The 23,638-nt window shown below is 49.0% G+C and overlaps 1 protein-coding gene across 1 annotated transcript in view; it reads right to left on the bottom strand.

Moving 5' to 3' along the window:
• FER1L5 (fer-1 like family member 5) overlaps positions 1-23,638 on the bottom strand; it is a 63,927-nt gene that overhangs the window by 30,907 nt on the left and 9,382 nt on the right. Inside the window, exons 4-20 of the mRNA XM_035001691.1 lie at positions 23,146-23,237; positions 22,337-22,445; positions 20,612-20,666; positions 20,020-20,129; positions 17,864-17,992; positions 16,738-16,800; positions 15,944-15,994; positions 11,405-11,435; positions 10,663-10,778; positions 10,308-10,431; positions 9,802-9,854; positions 8,518-8,586; positions 4,830-4,873; positions 4,655-4,737; positions 4,484-4,578; positions 3,391-3,519; positions 1,672-1,849 (exon numbers count right to left, since the gene is read on the bottom strand). Coding sequence (XP_034857582.1) covers positions 1,672-1,849; positions 3,391-3,519; positions 4,484-4,578; positions 4,655-4,737; positions 4,830-4,873; positions 8,518-8,586; positions 9,802-9,854; positions 10,308-10,431; positions 10,663-10,778; positions 11,405-11,435; positions 15,944-15,994; positions 16,738-16,800; positions 17,864-17,992; positions 20,020-20,129; positions 20,612-20,666; positions 22,337-22,445; positions 23,146-23,237 — 1,531 coding nt within the window. The remainder of the gene's footprint in view (positions 1-1,671; positions 1,850-3,390; positions 3,520-4,483; positions 4,579-4,654; positions 4,738-4,829; positions 4,874-8,517; positions 8,587-9,801; positions 9,855-10,307; positions 10,432-10,662; positions 10,779-11,404; positions 11,436-15,943; positions 15,995-16,737; positions 16,801-17,863; positions 17,993-20,019; positions 20,130-20,611; positions 20,667-22,336; positions 22,446-23,145; positions 23,238-23,638) is intronic.

The following is a 23,638-nucleotide window of genomic DNA, read 5'->3' as shown; positions in this document are numbered from 1 at the left end:
GGTTATTTCTTGAGTAAATGGGTCCGGGAAGAACACAGAGGGAACTTCTAAGATGCTGACAATTTTCTATCTTTTAAGCTGGGTGGTGAGTTCTGGGGTACTCATTTTATTCATTTTTAAACTGTATATATACATTTAATATATTTTTTGTGTATATTTCATAATTTAAAAACAAGTAGAATGTTAGGCTAAGTGAAAGAAGCCAGACACCAAGGACCACATATTGTGAATCTACGTGTATGATAAAATATCCAGAATAGGAAACTCCACAGAGACAGAAAGTAGATTAATGGTTGCCTGAGGTTGGGAATGCAGGGGAGAAATAGAGAGCGACTGCAAGTGGGTACAGGGTTTCTTTTTGGAGTGATAAAAATGTTCTAGGGCGCCTGGGTGGCTCAGTTGGTTAAGCGACTGCCTTCGGCTCAGGTCATGGTCCCGGAGTCCTGGGATCGAGTCCCACATCGGGCTCCCGGCTCAGCAGGGAGCCTGCTTCTCCCTCTGACCCTCTCCCCTCTCGTGCTGTTTCTCTCTCTCTCTCTCTCAAATAAATAAATAAAATCTTTAAAAAAAAAATGTTCTAGAATTGACCATGGTGATGGTTGCCCAATTCTGTGAATACACTAAAAACTACTGAATTACATACTTTACATGGATGAGTTGTATGGTGTGTGAATTCTATTTCAATAAAGAGCTGTTCTTAAAAATCCAGGGGAGTGGGATGCACGGAAAGGCTCTCAAGGGGCGATGAAATTAGGAAGCTGTTGAAGAGGAAGTTGAGAGCAGTGGTTCTCAAACTCTAGCATACATCTGAATCACCTGGTGGCCTTGTGAAAAAACAGATTGCGGGCCACCATCCCCAGGTTTTCTGATTCTGTAAGGACTGAGCTGGGGCCAAGAATCTGCATTTTTTTAAGAGACAGAGCACACATGAACAGGGGAGGGGTGGGAGAAGGGGCAGAGGGAGAGGGAGAGAGAGAACCTTAAGTAGGCTCCTTGCTCAGCACAGAGCCCGATGCTGGACTCCATCTCACGACCCTGACTGAGATCATGACCTGAGCCGAAATCAAGAGTCCGATGCTTAACCAACTGAGCCACCCAGATGCCCCTCAAATCTGCATTTCTAAAGGTTCCCAGGTGATGCTGATGCCCGGCCCAGGGACTGCACTTTGAGAACTGCTATTCTATACAGCCTGGTATAGGTGTTTAAGAAGCATATATTGGATGAATGGATGAATGGATGGATGGGAGGTTGGTTGAGTGTTTGGGTCAGTGGATGGGTAGGAGTGGAATGGATGAAAGGGTGGATGGGTAGATTAATGGATGGATAGCAGGTGGGCAGATGAGTAGCAGAAGACGGTTGCATGGATGGATCAGGGATGGTTCAGAGTAGTAGGGAAGAAGATGGGGCTGGCGAAGTTGCAGTGTGGAATGTAGCATAGAGAAGAACTTGGAGTGAACGCCTACTTTCAACTCTTGTCGTGGGCTCACCACCCACTAACTGTGCAATGTTTGGCAGGTGACTTCACCTCCCTGAAGCTCATTTTCCTCATGTGAGACACGTGGGTTAACAATGCCTATGAATTTCCATGAGCTAATACCCTTAAAAGGGCCAAGAGCAGAGCCTGGCATGCAGTGGATGCTCTCTACTCTTGGGTTGTATCTGACTATTACCATCATATATCACTGGGCTGTACTGTGTGGTTGAGACGAGAGGCTTGTAATTCAGGTCCATCTTGTTTCCATAGTGGCCAATGCTGACCTCGAATTGGATCAGGTCCTTAAAGTTGGGCATCATGGTACAGGAAAGGAAGATGACGCACAGCCCATACTTCTGGCGGTGATGGTGCCTCTAAAACAATAAGCCCCCACATCCCCAGTACATAAGCCAAGGGATAAACAAGGCTCTAGAGACAGGCAGGGAGCCAAAGATGAGGTGCCCTGTTTCTTTCAAAAGCTATCTTTGCTTCTCTTCAGGGCGAGCTGGACCATCTTTGAACCTGTGCCCCCTCAAAATCCTGCCTTGACTCCCGCTCAAGGGCAGTTCCTCCCAGGACCTCTATTACCTGGTCCCCTCCTCCTAGCCACCTGGGGTTCCTTTCCTTCCTGAAAGGGAGGTTTCTCCCTCCAAGGGCCTGAGGGTCAGGCTGGGCTCTGACTTGGGCCACCTCATCCCTCTCCTTTTTGCCTCAACGCCCTCCCCTGATGAGACCCGGCGTGGGCAGGGGTGTGGTGAAGGTTGCACATGCACGCATATCTGCTCTGGGCTCTTCTCCAGCCGCCTCCTCCCACCCTGCCTCCCATCTGCTGGAGGTCCTCCATCTACCACGTCAGCCAATCTCATTTCTGTGGCCAACCCCTGCCCTCCTCTTGAGCTCTCCCAGTCTGTTCACTAGCCCAGGTCTGCCCTGTCATAAAAAACAACCCTCCTTCTCCCCTCTGAGCCTCTGCTGAGCCCCCATCTGATCTTGTCTCCTTCCACTTTCCAGCCAAGTTTCTGTGCACTTGCTTCTATGCACAGTCTGCAACTTCTCCCTTGCACCTGGGCGGCCTGGCAACTCTCCCCTTAGGGGGCTGCCTCAGTGGTCCTCTTTGCAGACTCTTCCCCAGTCTCCTCTGCAAGCCCCTCCTCCTCCTCTACCTGCCTTAGGCCGTGGCATCCTTTTACCCACCTACTCCTCCCAGGCATTTCCTTCACAACCCTATGTTCAGATGCTGGTGTGCTGACGACACACCATCTGTCTACAGCCTCGGGGACTGACTTTCATGAATGTCTCATCAGCATATGTCAACATTGGGATTCGTTGTCTCCCTCCCCCCAGACCTGCTCCTCCTTCAGGGAGCACGGATGCCACCCTGACCACCTTGCCACCTGAGGCAGAAAAGGGGAATCAGCTTAGAGGAGTTAGCCTCATTTCTTATGTCTTGTTGGTCTTTCGTTCTGATCGTTCTGTTTTCAAAGGGTCTCTCTGGAACCTGCTCCCTCCTCTCTGGTTCTCCTTCCCATGACTGTATTCCCATTTTTAAAAATAAGTGGGTGGCTATTCTTAACACTGTTCCCCCTGCCCCTTCCTGCAGCAGTGGTCTTCCCCAGACTATAGGAAGAAATAAAAACTCCTTAGAAGATCATTTCTCCTTAACTAGATCGCACATTTCTTAAACAGAAACTTTATCTTGTATTTACTGGGTCCCTGGCCACCCGGGATTTGGCACAGCATGAAGCCCTCACACGGGCTTAGTAAAGACTCAGGCAGATTGACCAAACATTCTCAGGCACCCAGGAGCTCATTCAGCTTGCGGCCGGGGCCTCTGCAGTCAGAAACAGGACCCGCAGTAGATCTGGGGTGGGCAGAGGGGCTCTTTCTTCCTGGGTTACCTGTTTCCTGTAGTTACCTCTATACTGGTCACTTCAGAGGAGAGATCCTTCCTCTTAAAGTCTTGATGGGAAGAGACGTGGGTGAATAACTCCAGGAAGACTCGGCCTCGATAAGTTAAACCATCCTTAAGAGGGTCGGGAATATTCTAGGGTAACAGGAAGGAAAATAGTGAGAAAAGGAATGAGAGAAAAAGAGCAGATAAATCTCCCTCGACACCTCTGCAGCAAAGACCGAGTTGTCTAGTGACTTCCTGCCTACGGCTGACCACAATCCAGGGGCGGAATTCCAGACACCCAAAACATGCTGTGCCCAGAAACCTCTGGGCCCTGGCCCCTTTCCATACCCCGAGGCCCATTCCTCCTCTTCATGCATTCCACTCACTAGTCAACCCCAAGTACCTGTTCCCCGCAAACGCTTCCTGCCCGTAGGGGGCTCTGATAACTACAGCGTTTGCGCTCCCAGTCTGGCCAATCAGAGCATGCCCCGCCTCCTTGGCAAGAGTGATTGGTCCAAGGGAAGTACACATGACATAAGGCAGCCAATTAGAATGCTCCCCTGGCCTTCCCTATTAGAGGCTCCGATGGCTACTTGTTCGCAGGGAGGCCTGACTGCCGTAGGAAAGAAAGCAGACCGGGCTGAAGAGCAGCAGAGCTGAGAGATGGAGTAAATGAGAGAGACTCTTGATGGCATGGAGGTCCCGGTGCCTGCAAATCAGTCCTCACTCAGAGTTTTTCCCAGCCCAGTTCCCATCTTTTAAGCCAATTGGAGTTGGCTTCCTGGCCTTTATCAGTCTTTAACCGCCCAGTGCTTTCTACATTTACCTATGCTGTTTTTTGTCTCCATGTCCTTTCCACCTGCTGGAAATCTTACCCGACGTTTCATCTCAGTGCTCCTTCCTCAGTGAACGCCCAGAGCTCTCCGTTTCTTTCTCATGCCACAACACACGTCCCATATACACATAACCGTTTACACACAGGTTACATGTCCTCTACCAGCGTGGTGGACAGACACCAGGGTTGGGCCCTCCCCCGGCACTTCCCAGGCCCCAGGGCCTTCCATACGGTTGGTATTACCTCCACTGTTCCCTAGAGCTGTCATGAGAAGCTTACAGTGCCTTCTTCCTGGATCCTGAAAGGGGCCTTTTTACCCCCACGAAGAGTCAGGAAGCTGGGGCCAAAACAGGGTAGGAAGCCAGAGTACGTTCCTGCAAGAAAAGAGGGTGAGGGGGCGGGGCCAGGTGGTAGAGGGGCAGAAGGCAGAGGCTAGGGCGGAAGGCTTGCCTTCTATTTCTGCTCCGGTGGATGAGATCTGGTTGAGGAACAGGCTGACGGTCCCAATCTCATCCTGGCAACTGTTCTTGGGGCTGGAAAGAAACACATTCTGCAGGCTGAGCCGCTGGCCCAGCTCTAATTATCTCCTCCGCTGCTTGTTTTTCAGCCTCCACGCCTGGCTCACCAGTCCAAGACTCTGAACTTGATGTAGCTGGAGAGGCAGGGCAGCTGCAGGGGGAAAGCGAGAGCCACGGTGGGTGCATGCCCGGAAGGTCTGGTCCTCACAGAGACTGAGTGCAGCTGGGAAGTGCCGGGTCTGGGTCCAAGGCCTGGCTCAGTCACCAGTAAGCCATTGTCACCAGAGCCAAGATGGATTTACCATGGGAGCGTATAGACCTGTGGCTGTGGGCCTCCCCACTTGCATGGGTCCCTTGCAAAGCCCTGCGAGAGTTCTACAACTGTGTCCCCTTGTTGCTTTGTATTCTTATTCTTTTTTTTTTTTTTTTAAGATTTTATTTATTTATTTGACAGAGAGAGAGATAGTGAGAGCAGGAACACAAGCAGGGGGAGTGGGAGAGGGAGAAGCAGGCTTCCTGCCGAGCAAGGAGCCCGATGTGGGGCTCGATCCCAGGATCCTGGGATCATGACCTGAGCCGAAGGCAGACGCTTAACGACTGAGCCACTCAGGCGCCCCTGTATTCTTATTCTTAAAATGGCCCAATTGCATGAGCTTCAGGACCGAGACCTGAGTCCACCCTGACCATGGGCTCAATGATTGCAGTTCTCATACAACCCTTCACTGTCACCAACCGTCTCACACAGAGGTTGTGGCTTAAAATGTCTTCTTCACGGTTAGCGGTTAACTTTTATTTTTATTTTATTTATTTATTTTTAGATTTATTTATTTATTTGTCAGAGACAGAGCACAAGCAGAGGGAGCAGCAGGCAGAGGGAGAAGCAGGTCTCCCACTGGGCAAGGAGGAACCAGACGCAGGACTCGATCCCAGGACCCCAGGATCATGACCCAAGCCAAAGGCAGACACCTAACCACCTGAGCCATCCAGGCATCCCAGAGGTTAACTTTTAAACAGTAGGACATCTATCCCCTCCAGAGTAAATAATAGTAGCTGCTGTTGTGGGAAGGGTTTCTGTTGTCCCCTGGCTGTGCTGAATGATCTACATGGATCATCTGAGTGACTCCTCCCAACAACCCCATAAGCCAGGTGCTGTTATTCTGATTTCTAGACAGGAAAACTGAGGCACAGAGAAACTGAGTTCCTCAAGTTCTCTTTAAAAGCTCTCTTTAGAGTTCCTAACGACTCTGCCACAACCCAGGGAGGGGTGTGATTGTCCCTATTTACAGATGGGGAATGAGGCCCAGAGAGGTAAAAGGGCTTGTTCAGGGTCCCACAGTCAGGGGTGCAGTCACGACTGGAACCCAAGCTTCTGATTCTTATCTCCACTCTGCCACAGGGTCCCCTCAATTATGAAAACAAAAACCAATCCGTGTGTAAAACAGAGCTCCTGGGGTTGAGGCCTGAGTGGGAGCAAATCCTCTCAGTTGGGGCCCCTTCTCCTCACAGCACTTCCTGAGGCATGGCTAAGAGTCCCTCCCATTCTCCATTCTACTCGTCCATGCTCCCCTTGCTGAGGAGCTGGGGGCCAGGGCAGAGTAGGGAAAGGGTTTTCCAGTTGAGCAAGTGGTTAAGAAGAAATGAGGAAAGGCCCCCTAGAAGTGGGGAGATGGGCACCGGAAGGCATCCAGGTCTTTCAATATTACAAATCCTCCACATTCACATTCATGGCTGAACCATCTTTTCATCCACCCTGTTGAGAATTCTCTTCCCCTTTCCCAGTTCCTTGTCTTGACTGCCCTCCTGTCCTGGGGCCCTTGGATTGTAAGCTGGCATACACCCATTTTCAGCAGAGTTTCCCCTGCAGCCTGCCTTGTTGGGGCCCTGACTGGCTGGCCTCAGATGCTACTGTCTCTGTAGTCACCCTGCCATTCAGAGTGAGGGTCACATGGGCCTGCTGCATTTCCACAGGGCTAGTGACAATCAGGCTTGCATCCAAATGGCTCCAGCCTAGGAGACTGTGTTATGTGGGAAATGGGTGAGGGCCCAAGGAGTGTTTGGACATCTTTAAATGTTGGAAGGCCTCTTTCAGGGACGAAGGAGGGCCCAGCCTGTGCCACTGGTTTCTGAGCCTAAATGCAGCTGAACATGAGGGAGGACTTTCGAGGCTCTGAGCATCCATAGAGCATCTGAGGATCCTGGCCATGAGCCTCATCACAGCCAGAGACAGGTGGGAGGGATCAAAGACGGAGGATAAACTAGGCTCCCTTTAAAATCTCTTCCTAGGGCACCTGGGTGGCTCAGTCGGTTGAGCATCTGCCTTTGGCTCGGGTCATGATCCCAGGGTCCTGGGATCGAGCCCTGCATCGGGCTCCCTGCTCAGCAGGGAGCCTGCTTCTCCCTCTCCCTCTGTCTCCCGGGTTGTGCTCTCACTCTCTCTGTGTCAAATAAATAAATAAAATCTTTAAAAAAATAATTTAAAAAAATAAAATCTCTTTGTACTTTAAGAGTCTATAAAATTACTCAGGAAGGTAGGGATTATGAAGAATGGGTTAAAGATGATGCCTCACCAGGAGGCAGACTAGGGAAGCTTCTAGCAAGGAAGAGGGTCCCAGGAGAGTAGAGGGGAGTTCACGAGCTGATTTTACGTCACACAAATTTAAGGTATAAGGAAAGCAAAACACCCTCTGGGTAGCCAAATAGAAGCCACACAAAGTTCTATGCACTCATACTTAATGACAGTGCTCAAGCTATCTCAGAATTTCGTACTCTTTTTCTACACACAGTTCTTAGAAGCCTGGCATGGAGTCAAAACGCAATCAAGGCTCTCTCAGGGCTTTAAGAGGACTGGCATCCACATTCATGATAGGTGACTGAGAAGGACTGAAAAGCTCTAAAAATCAGACTACAGAATCCCACAAAGAAAAGTATCTTGGAGCCATTTAGTGTAGGAACAAATAGTCCCTACTCCATGTATCCCATATACTATGTTCCCACAATACCTCTAGGCCATTAACAAAGGGCTATAATTATCTTCAGGGCACTTCGCCTAGAAGATAAGAAAATGCATAATACGGGCGCCTGGGTGGCTCAGTTGGTTGGGCGACTGCCTTTGGCTCAGGTCATGATCCCGGAGTCCCTGGATCGAGTCCCGCATCGGGCTCCCTGCTCGGCGGGGAGTCTGCTTCTCCCTCTGACCCTCCCCACTCTCATGTGCTCTCTCTCAAATAAATAAATAAAATCTTTAAAAAAAAAAAAAAGAAAATGCATAATACAATTTAGATTTAAATGATTTTTTGGTTTTGTTTTGTAATGTAGGTGAAAGGGCATTTTTAAGTTTTTGGGAAAGTTCAGTTGTATGGCCCCCTCATTTCTTAATACTGGACAAATAAAATAAGTTTTCTGAAATCTGTCCTGGGCTTCCTCATGTTCCCTATCAGGCAGATTTCACCCCCACTCCCCGCTGCCCCCCACTGTCCCCACCCAATGCTTCTTGGCCCCTACCTTCCATCCACACCCCTAGACACTCAAACTTGCCTTCCGTTTGTGGGCCAGGGGGAGGAGGGTGGTCAAGATGGAATAGCACGGGGTGCCTGGGTGGCTAAGTCAGTTAAGCACCCAACTCTTGATTTCAGCTCAAGTCATGATCTCAGGGTCATGAGAGCAAGCCCTGCATCAGGCTCCAGGCTCCACACTGAGCGTGGAGCCTGCCTAGGATTCCCTCCCACCCTCCCTCTCTCTCTGCCCCTCTCCCTGCTCTCTCTCTCTCTCAAAAAAAAAAGGATGGAACAGCAATACCTGAATCTGGAAGGTCAGGATCTGGTTCCATATCGGGTTCTCAGTCTGGGTCAGCACATTTGTCTTGAGCTAGGAACATCCCAGAGCACTGTCGGTGCCAGCCTGCCCCCTGCTCCCTCCACTGACCTCACCTTCCAGCCCTTTCAGCCCAGCCCACAGATGGACGCTGTCTCTGGCACAGGGCTGACCATGGGAATGGTCTAAAGACATTTTGACAACTTCTCCTCAGCTACAACTTCGGTCCTTTGTATATCTGCCCAGATCCAGATTCCCTACTATTTGTTTTTAAATCATCTTTCAATTGACTTTGTTCTTAAAGAGTCTTAGGGTTATTAACTTTAGGATATGAGTGCATGCACATAGATTTTGTTGGATAAACTCTACGATCCCAACAGAAAAGTGAGCAAAACCCATGTCGACTATGGCAGTACACAATGGCATACCCCTTTCCAAAGCATCACTTGACTTCATTTTTAAACCTGACTCTGTTCTAAGCAATCGTGTCAGTGAAATCGAGGGTTGGTTGGACTGGTTAAACTTTTTAATACATACTAGAAAACCACAGAGATATTAAAATTTTTGAAAATTGTGTGCCACCTACCACCCAAGAGCATCTCACCTAGACCTGGAGCACCCAAACCACCTTCAGTGTGGTGGTTTTAAAATATGTCCACAAATCCTTTGGTACAGCTTCCTTTGAAAGGTAGACACTAATCTCTTTCCCTTTATGTGTGGATTGGATTTAATGATGCTTCTAATAGGTAGAATATGGTAGAAACAATGGTTTATGAATTCTGAGACAAACCTACTTAACTTTAACCCAGCATTCCCCAAATTTGAACATAGGATCCTTTTTTTTGCATGGAACGTCCATCAGCACACTTTGGAAAATGCTACTCTCTATTTATGGAGGATTATGGAATGTCAGCAACTCTCTTGCTCAGAATCTTCAATTTCTAGATGAAGAATTTCAGGCCCGAAGAAGACAGTGTTTCAGCATTGTTTGTTTGAGGGCATGTTGTTTCATTCACTCATTCGTGCCCTTCATGTACATTAGGCTTTCAGTGGGCACCTGCTCTCCATGCAGGGCTCTGTGCGTGGCTCTGGGAGACAGGGTGACTGGCCATGGCCTTCACCTTCACAGACATCCTGGTCCAGTGGGGCCACGGCCCACTGATGGGGGAACTGACATCCGGATCGGGGGGCCCTGCCCACCAACTCCAGCCTTCCCACACACTATCTAGATGACAATTTCTCAAACCCTCAGACCCTTTCTACACTTACCTTTTCCCCAATTAGCTCCACCTCCAACATAGGATTCACTAAGTGCTGTTTCTCTGTGAACAAGAAGTTACAAGATTTCTGAGACAGCAGCATTTTTTTTTTAAGGGGAGGACATGTAGAGGTGAGGTGACAGAACGACTGTCACACCCCTCTGCCATCATCTGGTGTGGTACCCCCCCATACCCGGGCAGACCTCCCCCATCTCCCCTCTATCTCTATGTGTCATGGCCCATAATTGCAGCGAGGGTGGGTGCTGGCATAGGGAACCGGGAGTCTGCATCCAGACATCAAAGACAGGTCAGGGGCAAGTGACCCATTTTAAAGAGTATCTACGGGGTCTTCATGAAACAAATCTTAGTGGATTTCAGTCTCGTCCTCTCGTTCCCACACCCTAAATCTTAGGTTCACATCAAAATGGAACAGGGAAGCCCCATGAGAATCCAGGGTGCCACTATGTAGGGAACCTCAGGGTCACTCCCCCCCCACCCCACCATCCTGACTCTAACTGAGATGAAGGTCCTCTGCGCAGTAGATGAAGAACTGTAAGTAGGCCATGTTGATTGGGACCACTGTTGACTTGAAGATCTGAGTAGTGGTGTCATCAGCCCCATAGGGCAGCTTTTGATCTACCTGCAGAGACCAGAGACCCGACAGGGTAGAGTTATAGGATGGTCATGGCCATGGCCACCAGATTTGGCTTCCCGGCCTTCCACTTGGTAGCGGGGAGGGATGGACAACCCTCAAGTGACACAGCAGGCAAATAAAAGCATGTGAAGATCAGTGGCCACTCTGAGGGCCAGGGGTACCCTATGAAAGCAGCCACAGTAAGAAATGTTGTTGGGGTGTCGGGGGCAGCCTTACCAGAGCCTGGTCTCCCACACCGAGGACACAGATGGTGACTTTCAGGTAGCCTCTCACACCACTGCTGGGTTCATTCGGCTGGCAGAGGCCTAACCATTTCCTCATGAGTGTGTGACCTGAAGGGGCAGAGGGCCCATGGGAGACCAGCCTCCAGTCTCCATCCTTCTTCCCTGAAACCAGTCTTTGTTTCTGTGGGAGAGGGTTGTGGAAATGGGTCTCATATATTCTGGTTCCCATATAGTAGCAGAGGAAAATGGGAGTCACTCCTACCAGTAAGCAAAGCTAGTACACTCAGCAGGCGTCAGCCATTGCCTTTAGGAAAGAGAGAACCCTCTTCCCCATCCTGGGAACTCACAGTTGTTGTTACTCTCCTGGTCTGAGAGAGGCAAGCATTTTCCCTAACCCTAAGCTCCAGCCTTAACCTGCTGTGTATGTTATGGCCAGATCCTATGTTATGGTTACGGTGGAAACCTCTACTCAAATGCTAGTTTCCGAATACTGGCCTCAAAGAATAGAAATTCAAACCAAGGCTGTAATAAAAGTTTAGCATTTGACCCAAAGGGATGCCTTGAGTTTTGAAGAGAAAGGTGTTATCATTATAAACATTATCAAATACAGAAAATAATTCATACCCTCTAATAGTCTCCCCTCGTGTGCTGAACATACAGGGATTTTGAAATATTTGGACAACTGGCCTGCTTTTTCTCAGAAGGCACACGCATTTGCAACACCTGATACCTACCTGGAGAATGGTAGATAAACCCAATATCGGTCTGAAAAGACAAGAGTAGAGTAAGGATTAGTTAGGGCCTCTGGCCGAGATGTGCAGTATCAACCAACAATAGTACTATACTGACAGTATTAGCCACCAATGCTTAAGAATTTGCCCTGCTCTAACTCCTTTACTCCTTACAACAGCCTACACGTGGTCCGTCACCACCTCCACTCTGCAGAGGAGGACACTCTGAGAGAAGGGCCTAAAGTCTTACAACTAGTAAGTGAGGAGGTCTGGATTGGAAGGATTCTCAGCCACCACACAGCACTACCTGGCCAACACAGCGTTGACTCTTCCTTGGGTTGGGAAGGGTGTCTCCCATCCTGGGGAAGAGGCTGGTCAAGGGAGAGGCAAAGAGACTATGGGCTTTCCCTTTCCCTTGGGAGAAGGTTTCTGCCTGAGGCCTGAGGGATGTGGTACAGGACTGAAGGTGGCGTGGGGCAAGGCACTGTGGTATATTCAGGTCACCCTTGTATCCCACATCTGAAGGTTCCATAGAGCAGTCCCCAAATTCTGCATGTTAGGCCTGCTTTAAAACTCAGTCACCCCTTTGGGTTAGGTAGGCCAAGATTTCTTAGCTACAACAACAAAAGCACAATCTATAAGGGAACAGTTTGATGAAGTGGACTCCAGTGAAATGTAAAACTTCTGTTCTTTGAAAGACACTCAAGAAAATTGGAAGACCAATCATACACTGGGAGAAAATATTTCCAAGTCATATATCTGATAAAAGGACTTGTATCCTGAATATATAAGAAAATCTCAAAACTGAGTAGTAAGAAAACGACCCAGTGAAAATGAGTAAAAGATCTGAAGATTTGTTTTTGTTTTTTTTTAAAGATTTTATTTATTTATTTGAGAGAGAGAGAATGAGAGAGAGCACATGAGGGGGGGAGGGTCAGAGGGAGAAGCAGACTTCCTGCCGAGCAGGGAGCCCGATGCGGGACTCGATCCAGGGACTCCAGGATCATGACCTGAGCCGAAGGCAGTCGCTTAACCAACTGAGCCACCCAGGCGCCCCTGAAGATTTGTTTATTTAATTTTGAGAGAGAGAGAGAGAGAGAGTAGGGGGAAGGGCAGAGGGAGAGAATCTATCAAGCAGACTCCCGGCTGAGCAAGGAGCTGGATGCGGCGCTCGATCCCACACCCATGAGATCATGACCTGAGTCAAAAGAGTCAGATGCTTAACGGACTGAGCCACCCAGGCGCCCCAAATGAGCAAAAGGTTTGAACAGACACTTAAAGAAAATATATAGATGACAAATAAGCACATGAAAAATGCTCAACATCATTAGTCATCAGGGAAGTGTAAGATAAAATCACAGCGAGGTAGCTCTACATATAATTAGAATGGCTAAAGTAAAAAAGATGGACTACAGGAGGGGTTGGTGAGAATGGGGGGCAACTGGCACTCTAGCATATACTGCTGGTGGGAATATAAAATGGTAAGGCCTGTTTGGAATTGTTGGGACAAAAACGGTTAGGAATTTTCTCTAAAAGTTAAACATACACTTACCATATGAGCTACTCAATCCACTTCTATGTATTTACCCAAGAGAAATTAAGATTTGTACAGTAAAGCAGCTTTACTGTAACAGCCAAAGACTGAAAATAATCTCATGTCCATCAACAGATGAGTGGCTAAACAAATTGTGATAAATCTATAAATGGAATACTACTTGGCGATGAAAAGGAATGAATTATTGACACATGCAGTGACATGGATAAATCTCAATTATGCGGAATGAAAGAAGCCAAACCAAAAAGGGTATATGCTGCATTATTCCATTTATATAAAATTCTAGAAAATGCAAACCAAGCTATAGTTATAGAAAGCAGACCAGAGGTTTCCTGGGGATGGGAGGGGATGGGATGGGGCTGAGAGGGAAGAATAAAAAGGCACACAAGGAAATTTTGGGGGATGATAGATGTGACAGATATGTTCATTATCTTGACTGTGATGATGGTTTCACAGGAATACAAAAATTATACATCTTAAAATATGTGTAATTCACTGTATGTCAGTTGTACCTCAATAAAGTTGGAAGAAAACCAAACCAAACCAAATCCAGGCACCCCTAATGAAGCAACAGATCCAGGCAGTGATCATCAGTGGCTGTTAACAACATAAAAAGAGACCAACAGACATTCTGTGGCTCCCGCTGAAGTCATTTTGCCAAGTAATGGACCCAAATCTGGCAAGTCTCTGGGCAGAGGGACATGTGAAATGAACCTTCAGAGATGCAGTCAGCAAAATCCAGACTGGAGGAAAACTCTAGAGGACAAACTATCCAGTTTCCTTAACAAATTACAAGGCGGGGTGGGAGGGTGGGGGGGTGGAAATGGGCAGGATCCACAGAATCGAAGACCTAAAAATACATTTTATTTATTTATTTATTTATTTATTTATTTTTAAAGATTTTATTTATTTATTTGACAGAGAGAGACACAGCAAGAGAGGGAACACAAGCAGGGGGAGTGGGAGAGGGAGAAACAGGCTCCCTGCTCTAGGGAGCCCGATGTGGGACTCGATCCCAGGACCCTGGGATCATGACCTGAGCCGAAGGCAGTCGCTTAACCGACTGAGCCACCCAGGCGCCCTAAAAATACATTTTAACTAGCTGCAATGTATGCACCTGGTCTGCATCCTAACTTGAACAAACTGTGAAAGGAATTCATAAGATAATTAGGGGAATTTGAACACTGGCTAGTTTTCGATGTTATCTAGGAATTATAAAGGTTTTAAAACGTGGTAATTACATTTGGTATGCTTAATAAAATCTTTATGTTTTAGAAATACATACTGAAGTATTTAAAAATAAAATGATATGGTGTCTGAGATTGGATTCACAATAACCTAGTGGGTAGGGGAAGTGGGCCAGGTGTAGACAAAACATCACTGGCAATGAATAAGTGAAGTTGAGTGATTGGGATGTGGGAACTCAGGATACTATTCTCTCTGCTTTTGTGTATCTTTGAAATTTTCCAAAGAAGTTCTTTTTAAAGATTTTATTTATATATTTGAGAGAGAGAGAGAGAGAATGCAGGGGGCAGAAGGAGAGGGAGAGAATCTCAAGCAAGAATCTCCCTGCTGAGCTCGGAGCCCCCGTGGAGCTTGATCTCACAACCCTGAGATCATGACCCAAACTGAAATCAACAGTCTGGCGCTCAACAGACTGAGCCACCCAGGCACCCTTCCTGTCTATAACTTAACAGTTCATATCACTGGTCACTGTCTGAAAATTGTGCAGTGGTCTTTGTCGAAAGTACAACATTTTTTACCTCCTGCCACTTAACCTCTCAGGAATCTCTCAATCTCTAAGCCTATGCTGCGTTTTTAAAAAAAATCTTTTATTAATTTACTTGAGAGAGAGAGAGTGCACAGAGGGAGAGGGAGAATCAGACTCCCCGCTGAGCAGAGAGCCCCATGTGGGGCTCGATCCCAGGACTCCGAGATCATGACCTGAGCCGAAGGCAGATGCTTAACCCACTGAGCCACCCAGGTTCCCTGCCTATGCTGCTTCTTTAAGGGACAGGTCATGACTCTTCATGTGCGTATTACAAGTTGTGAAAAAGAAACCTTACTTTGATTTGTCCTAAATGTGCCTTTCCCAAGGTGGAAGCCTTTTTCCAGGGGTTGCCAGATTTGGCAAATAAAAATACAGATGCCCACTTAAGTTAGAATTGCAGATTGGGCGCCTGGGTGGCTCAGTTGTTTGAGCGACTGCCTTTGGCTCAGGTCATGATCCTGGAGTCCCGGGATCGAGTCCCGCACCAGGCTCCCTGCTCATCGGGGAGTCTGTTTCTCCCTCTGACTCTCCCCCTTCTCATGCTCTCTCTCTATCATTATCTCTCTCAATTAAAAAAAAAAAAAAAGAATTGCAGATAAATGAGGACTTCATTTATAGTATACATATGTCCCCTGCAATATTTCGTGAGGAGCCATGCAATATTTGAGGCATCCTTATATTTAAAAAGTATCTGTTATTTAAGCTTCAAATGTAATAGAGCATTCCGTATTTAATCTGGCAACCCTACCTTTTCCCAATCTTCCTGGATTTGGAGAATCTTTTTTAGCCCTTCATGACTGTGTCAACTTTCCTCATCTCTCAGCCTGTGTCTTTCCAAAGCAAACCTTTTTATTCTATTCTCATAGGCAGCAATTTTCTCTGTGTTTCTCTGCCTTTTTGGATCTTCTGCTTCCATTTCCTGGAGGCAGAGATTCGAAGTGTGTCCATAGTATTATAAGTTTGGGGAATTCAATCTGGCACATAAGTGGTACACACTTTCATCCTTACAATGACTCTGGTTTGAGTATATCATTATTCCCATTGTACAGATGAGGAAGTAGAGGTTCTGAATAACTTGTTTAAGTCAACCCAGTTGGTAGGTGGATCCAAATCTGGATATTTCTGCATGAAAATTCAAGTTTTGCCCCTAAACTCGGGCATGGAGCCCGTGGTAGGTCTCTGTTTCACCAAACCTCCTCCTTCATCCAGGGCTCACTTGGAATCTCCCGATCTCTGAGTTGAATCTCAACAGTGTGGAATTCATCACCTGCAGAAAGATCTCAGTTATTCACATCCCCCATTTCTCCCACCCCCATGGGAGGAACTGTAAGGGCACATTAGGGATTCTCCGGGATCTACTCAATACTTCCTAGTGGCCCACAATACCACATAAGTTTTCTCATTTAATTCTCAGAGGTACCCTGTGAGGTTCAGAATTTTAGTTCCATTTAACTGATGAGGAGGTTGATCAGAGGGTTCAACTCATTTGATGAACCCAAAGGTCAGCCCAAAGCAAAGTGTTGCACTCAACTTTCTCCATGGCATGCTGTCCTGATCGCTTCCCATGTGCCTGTGTTCCCAAGAACATGTACACTCTTCAAGGGGGAGGCCTCCTTGTTCTCCTTAGCCCTGTGCTGGGCACATAGGAGGTACCAGATAAACATGTTCATTGCTGTTACCGGGCTCCCTCTGGCTGGGGAGTGGAATGTCTCATGTTGAGGGCACATGTGAGGGGTCCTTTGGTGGCATGAGAATCCTGGCACATGAGAAGGGGCTCTTTTCTTCACCAGGGCCCAGCTCAGGGCCTAACAGTTGGCATTCCATAAGATTTGTTAAATGAATGAATGGGGAGTCTGGGTTGCCAGAGTGTGATAAAGGCAGTGGAGGATATGCCTTGGGGTCAGAAGGACCATCTGAAGTGACTGGCTATAAGGGAGGGGTGAGGGGCTGAAGCCTTTCCCAGAATTGAGGTGGGACAAGAAAGTGGGCCCATCTTGTTTGGCTCCTCACCTGAATTAAGATGGTCTCATCAAATAACTTAGCAGGCACCTCATAAAAATTCTGGAAGAAGATCTGAAGCAGAGAGAATGGGGGTAGGGGTTGGATGATATTCCTTCCACCACTTCACCCAGGGACTCAGTAAGCCTGAAGGCTCAGAATAGCATGCTTCTTCCCCAGCTCTTGCCCATTTCATGCTCATGCTCCTCCTCCAGAAGCAGAAGCTTGCCCAGCTCCTGGAGGGTGTTCTGCCAGGGTAAAGGGCAGGGGCAAGGGTTCCCAGAAGCATTTGTCAAGAGTGGCTCAAGGCCCAGCTAGCTGCCCTGGGATGGAGTCCCGAGCCTCTGCCTCCTAGAGTGCCCTGTCAGTCCACTGCATCCCCAGCCCCTGCTGCAGCCAGAACCCTCTTTCCTAAATGCAAACCCGGCCCCATCACTCTCCTGCTTAACTCCCTCCATGGCTCCCCAGTGCCATCTGTGACAGGGTCCCAGCGCATTTTGCAGCCTTCCCTCCAGCCACAGCCATATCTACAGTTCTGCCAAGTCCTGCCACTTCTTGTTTCTAGGCTTCCGAAGACACTATAGCTTTTTTCTGAATTTTCTTTCTCCACGATGTCTCTCTTTCCCTGTAGACTCTTCCTTCAAGGTTTCGGGAGCCCTTCCTGAGTCCCCTCATTCCTCCCTACTCTCACTGTGCTTTTATCTTTTTATTTATTGGCCTCTTTACCAATTAATTCAGTGAGTATTTATCGACTTCCAACTGTGATCAGACACAATGCTATAGCTTAGGGCTTCAGCAGTGACAAGATGTAATGGTCTGGGTCTGCATTTCACAGCTGCATCAACAGCACCTCCAGATCTCTGTTAACCCCAGTTTTGCACCATTGTCATTGTCTACGTGTTCACAGGCCAATCCGCCTCCCACAGACTATTGGTTCCTCCAATGGGAGGTTTCAAATGATTTTGTCTGTATTCCCAGTGCCAAGCAGTGCTTGGCCCTCTGTAGGCGCTCAGCCAATGTTTGTGGAAGAAGCAAGCTTGCCTGATGCCTGCAGGTAATGCCCAGCCCCCAGCTAGCTCCCGGCTGGCCCCCTTGGCCCAACTGCCCCGTTCAGTTCTGAAGGGCACGTGCAGCCCACCTCATTGAAGAAAGGGTTGTTTCCCATCTTGATCCGTGTGTTGTGCTGGTAGCCTCCGATGACCACCTTCACCATCGGCTTGATGTTGTTGCCCATGAGCTGTCGGGCTTCAAACACCTTCACTCGGACCTACAGGAGGGGGGGGCGGGGCGGAACACAGGAGCACCTGAGGCTGTGGCCCGGGCCCCCTTCTCCAACAGGGACTCTTCTCTAAAAGAACAAAGTGCTCTGACAAGAGGCATCTACTGCGGATGGGAGGAGAACCACAGGGAGCTGGACTGCCTGAAGGCAAGTCCAAGAAAGGCCATGGCTCCTCCTGTTTCCTCTTCTGGGAACTGTCCCCTCCACTGCTTTGTCCTTTTCATCTTCTGTAGACTTAGTGTTTCTCAATTGCAATGGGCTTGTTACAGAATACAGAAATGAAATCTAATCTTTCCCAGTTTTTTTTGTTCTGTTTTTACTTTTATCTACAATCTTTTTAGAGAACTGAGAATTTTAAAGTTCCATGCCATTGAATCTCTGATCTGTGATTTGCTCTCTGATTTGTGATTTATTCTTCCCCTTTCTATACTTTACTGGGGCTTCAGTAAAGGGTCTATGACATCTGAGCCTAGAACTAGAAGGTGGGAGGGAAGAGCAATGCAGAGCCCAGGAGAGACCCTGGCCGGCTGAGGCCCAGGGGGAGAAAGAATGAAGATGGCCATGGCTAGGAGGGCACTGGTGTGGGAGCTTGTCATCTGACTGTGGGTAGTAAACAACATCCGGCTCTCCCAGCCCAGGCTGTGGCTCGGCCTTTCTCCATGAGACCTCCTATGTCTCTAGCAAGTCCAGTGACCCTTTAGGGATCGATATGCATGCAGCTACCGGACCCTCAGAGACAAGAGTGGGCCAAACCAGGCAAACAGGTCGCACGTCAGGATTTTGCCCTAACCTCTAGGACAGAGGAGTAGTAGTGATTTGGGCACGATGACCCTCTATCCTGGGCAAACCAGCCTGATGAAAAGGGATGGGGCCCAGAGGGAGAGGAAAGGAAGGTACTCCAAAGGAGGAACAGCATGTGCAAAGGCCTGGCAGCTAGAGAAAGAGGCTTGAGAATGGGGACTGCAAGGTGTCCAGGATGCTAGAGCAGGGTGGGGAAGGGCGGGGGCAGGAGACAGAGTGGCTTGCAGAGATAGGTTTGTGTTATCAAGGGCCTAGGAAGCCATTGGAAGGAGTTTGGGTTTTGTCCTGAGGACATTAGAGCATCCTCATTTTTAAAAATTTATTTTTCATTTTATTTTATATTTTAAAATTAAAGTATAGTTGATACATGATGTGACATTAGTTTCAGGCCCACAACATAGTGATCTGACAACTAGATATTATACTACTATGCTCACCACAAGTGTAGCTACCATCTGTCATGGATATCCTCATTTTTAAAGGACATTTTTAAGCAGGTGCATGGCATGGTAAGAATGACATCTTTGAAAGACCACTTTGACTGAAGGATGGACAGGAGAGAGCTGGAGGCTGGTTGTTCAGGAGGAGCCTATGAGGTGGTCCAGGAAAGCGACGGTGCTGGCTCAGGCCAGGGAAGTGAAGTGGTGATGGAGAGGCGGGGGCAGTTGGGTGGTATTAAGAGCTAGGACTTGGCCATCGACTGGATGCAGCGGGGAGGGTGAGGAAGAAGGCAGTCAAGAATGACATCCAGTCTCCTGGGCAGGTGGCAGGCTGGGGAGCAGGTGAAACCATAGTAGAAATCTTAGGTTACAAGTTACAGATCAGAGGGAAGTTGGTGAGCCATGGGATGAGGGTTCCAGAAGTCATAGCGGGAACTCTCCTCAGCCCTTCCCATACAGCTCATTTTGCCATGAACATGGCTAGCCTTGTGTTGCCAACAATCCCGAGGACTCCAGGCCTTTTGCTCTGCCTCCCCAGCACTTGCCAGGGCCTGTTGGTATACATAGAGCCAACAGCGCCTCCTATTGCCGCAGCAGAGCTGTCTCTAGCTTCAGCTTCCTGCAGAAGTGGCTCAGAATGACCCCAGAGGAGCATGGGATGCAGTGAGGCTCTGAGGACCTGTAGCTCTGGCCCTCTGCCATGACCTTATGGAGAGACGGGGACGGCCTGGGATCACAGTGAGAGTGTCAGGTGAATCAGCCCAGAATCCTCACCTGAAAGTGCTGAGGCTTCGAGGACAGAGCCGTGGGCATGGCGGAGTTGGGGAACACCAGTTTCTGCCTGGCCACCTCTCCTGCACTTGGGCCCAGGAGGTCGCCATCGCCTGAGGAAACACAATCTGGGTGGGCCTTCAGAGGCTGGGGCTCAGGAGGCTTTGAGGCATTACACCCATTTCATTGTTCCATCCCCAGTGACTAGCTTCTGACTAAAACCATGGCCCAGAAGTCCTGAAAGGGGCACATATCCTTCCCAGAACATTCCCATGGGAGCCTCCTCTTATCCTCAGTAACCCTGGGCCCCATACTCTACATGTGGGGGCTCTTGGAAATGGCCATCCTTGCTTCCCTCCACAGCCCACTGGAGGCTGGGCCTTATGTCTAGAGATGACAAGTGGAAATATTGGGGGATACATACATATATATATATATAACCTCAGCCAGGTGTCTGGAGATCTGGCTTCTAGATCCTAACCTGGTCACAGTCCTTCTGTAGGCCTCAAGGGATGGGTCCCAAAGGTCGCGAGGGTCCCAAAGAGCCCATCCAGCTATGTTTGGAGAAGAACAGGGGTAAACCCCGAGGACATACCTATCTTCGATGTATCCTGGTATCTCACAAGGGTCACCTGGAGAGTGACAGTGCACTGCAAGGCAAAGGCAGAAGGGGGCTGTAAGCCAGATCTTGCAATCCTTGGCCAAGTCATAACACTGGAACCTCGCCCAGCCTGGCCAGGTTCATGCCCAGTTCCCCTGTGCAAAGCGATGCTGGCCATGGTACAGGGCCACGCCATGCCATGGGACCTGTGAAGTCTTGGGTGGAGGGAGGTTATAAACTGGTAGGGAGAAGCAATGGGTTATAGTGGAGGGAATTAGGAGAATAGAGGAGGCATGTGGCAGTGGTGGTGACAAGGGGGTACAGCAGGGTGGGGAGGAGAGAGAGAGGTGCCTTGGGACCAGTCCAGAACCGCTGATGCCAACAGCTCTTCTCCTAGCTCAACATCTCCTGACCTCAGGTGGGGACTCCTGCAAATACCTCTTAATTGACCTCCTGACCTCCAAGTGCTCTGACTACTCATCCTACCTCTAGACCATCGCCAGAATTGCCCCCTAAAAATGCCCTAACCGATCAGAGTGAAGTCACAGCTCACCAGCGCAGACCATAAGGCCCCTGGTCTCAGCTAGTCTCAGCTCTCCCACCACCCCCTTCACATCCTCCCAAACCCCATGTGCCAGCAGTGCGGTAGCTCACCCTCCCCAAACCTGCTGCCTGCCTCTCTCTCCCTCCGGCCTTCACACATGCACCTTACACCCTTGCCTGGGATTCTCTTCCTTTCCCGTCCGTGGGGCAAACTCATGCCCGCTGAGAAACTGAATAAACAAATGGACAACGACCAGATCTTATGTAAAAATGGAACTCTGACCTACAATCTGCAGCAATTGATTCAGGAAACCAGCCCAATAAATCTGCAGTAACCCGCCCAGGAAGCCAGCCTGCTCTAAGTCAGCCTTGTAGGAAGTCAGAGTACTCCTCTAGCAACCAAACAATAGCCCCATCACAGTTGGCCCCAAATTGTCAGGACTTGATTCATAACTGACAGCTTCCCTCATTTCTGTCCCTTCTTCCCACTTAGGACCAGCCAGAGAAAGCCAAATACACACCCCTAATCAACCACATAGGATGCCCGGCTCCTCGTTGGTTCACTTATAGCTTCCCCTGACCAACAGCCTCCAATCAGGGCACACTGGGAGCCTTCCCTGCTTCCGCTGTACAGCTTCCCCCCTCCTCTGCCTGCCTCTGAGTCTCTGCCAAAATGCAAGTGATGGTGGCTGATGCCCTTGCTCTAGCCAGCTCTGCATAAATAGTCTTTGCTTATTCTCCTTTGGTTGGTCTTCGCTTGTTTCCATTTATCTTAATCACGTCCTCTGCAAAGGCTTCTGTGACCTCCCACACGGAATCATTCACTTTGTCCTGTCTTCAGTGACCTAGCCTACCTGCCCCTTGTGCTGGACCTCTTGTCACTGGGAGGGATGCCTACTCCAGTGGACGTGGGCTTCACTCAGTTTTGTATCTCAGGCCTAACACAGGTGCTGTCATCCAATGGACAACTGACTAAATAATCAATCTAAAAGGATGGATGTAGGGGTGGGAGGAAAGGTGGGTGGGTGGAGGGATGGCGGGATGGGGAGGTCAGGGAGATGATAGCAGTGTGATGGGGCCTCTTAGGGCAGGAAGTGCTCTCTGGTGGGGGCACTGGCCCCCAACTTCACCGGCTGCCCCCACTCTTCCAGCCACCCTTCCTGGGGCCCAACTCACATCTGTGGACATCATGAGATGGTTAAGCAGGTTCAGGTCCTTCACGATAAGGACCTCACTCGGTTTTTTCACCAAGGGCTGGAGCAGTATTGTGGCCAGGCCAATGAACCTGGGGAGACAAGGAGCACATGTGAGATCCAGAGTCAGGGGACACAGTGTCTTCTGTCCCAGGCATGACTTTATCTAGAGAGGGTTTTCTCTCCTACAGGCTGTGCTGTCCACAGAGAGAGGCTGTAGGAAGGAGGCAGTGATGTGGAGAACCCACCAGAGGATGTAGGGCTCTCATGTCTCTGAGAACTGGCTTTGGGGCTATGAGCAGTGGGTGGCTCTGCCCTGCCCAGCTCCTTCCCAGAAGTTCTGCTCCCACACTCCTCCTGAATGGGAGCAGTGCCAAGTAACAGCTGATTGGACCAGGGGCTGGACACCTGATGGAAGCTGGGCCAATCAGAGTCTCCGTCCTAGGAATTTTGACTGGGGAGGCCATAGATTCAGTCTCAGTGGGTGTTGGTCCCTGCTGGGCACTAGAATGGGGCCACAATAGGAAACCAGGATTGGGCAGAGAGAAGCAGAGATTTGAGATCCTGTGGCTTCAGGATCTGCAAAACTGTCCCTGGCTTCCCAGGTTCCTGATTCTGGTCTCTCTGCACTCCCAGCCTCACCACCCTCCCAAAAATCCCCCACCTTTTTTTTTTTTTTGGTCCCATTAGCTGGCTGGAGTGGGTTCTGGTCCTTGCAGCCTGAGTTATGGATTCAAGCCAGGAGATGCTGCTTTGGTCAGAGAGCCAGCCTCCTGCCTTTCTCTGCCTCACCTGTCCTTCTTTGCTGCACCCATGTCCCGAAGGATGATTTGCAGAAAAGAGTCATTTTGTAGGGGGCGGTCCCAGAGGTACCAGATCAGGGTCTGTGGGAGGCACAGAGAGATCAGCATCCTTCCTCCACCCTCCCCTTCCCATCCTTCTAGAAAATGGGGAAAGATGCAGAGAACAGGCTGGCCCTGTGTTTCTCTTGAACTAAGGAACCTCTCTCAAGTCTAGTTTCCTTTTTTTTTTTTTAAATATGAATCCTCAACCCGGACTTTTTTTTTAAAAGATTTTATTTATTTATTTGACAGAGACAGACAGTGAGAGAAAGAACACAGGCAGGGGGAGTGAGAGAGGGAGAAGCAGGCTTCCCGCGGAGCAGGGAGCCCGATGTGGGGCTCGATCCCAGGACCCTGGGATCATGACGTGAGCCGAAGGCAGACGCTTAACAACTGAGCCACCCAGGTGCCCTCAAGTCTAGTTTCCTAAGAGGATGGCATTA

The sequence above is a fragment of the Mirounga leonina genome, unplaced genomic scaffold (genome assembly GCF_011800145.1).
Source record: "Mirounga leonina isolate KUSES-001 unplaced genomic scaffold, KU_Mleo_1.0 Mir_125, whole genome shotgun sequence".
NCBI lineage: Eukaryota > Metazoa > Chordata > Mammalia > Carnivora > Phocidae > Mirounga > Mirounga leonina.
This window is presented reverse-complemented; position numbering and strand designations above follow the sequence as displayed.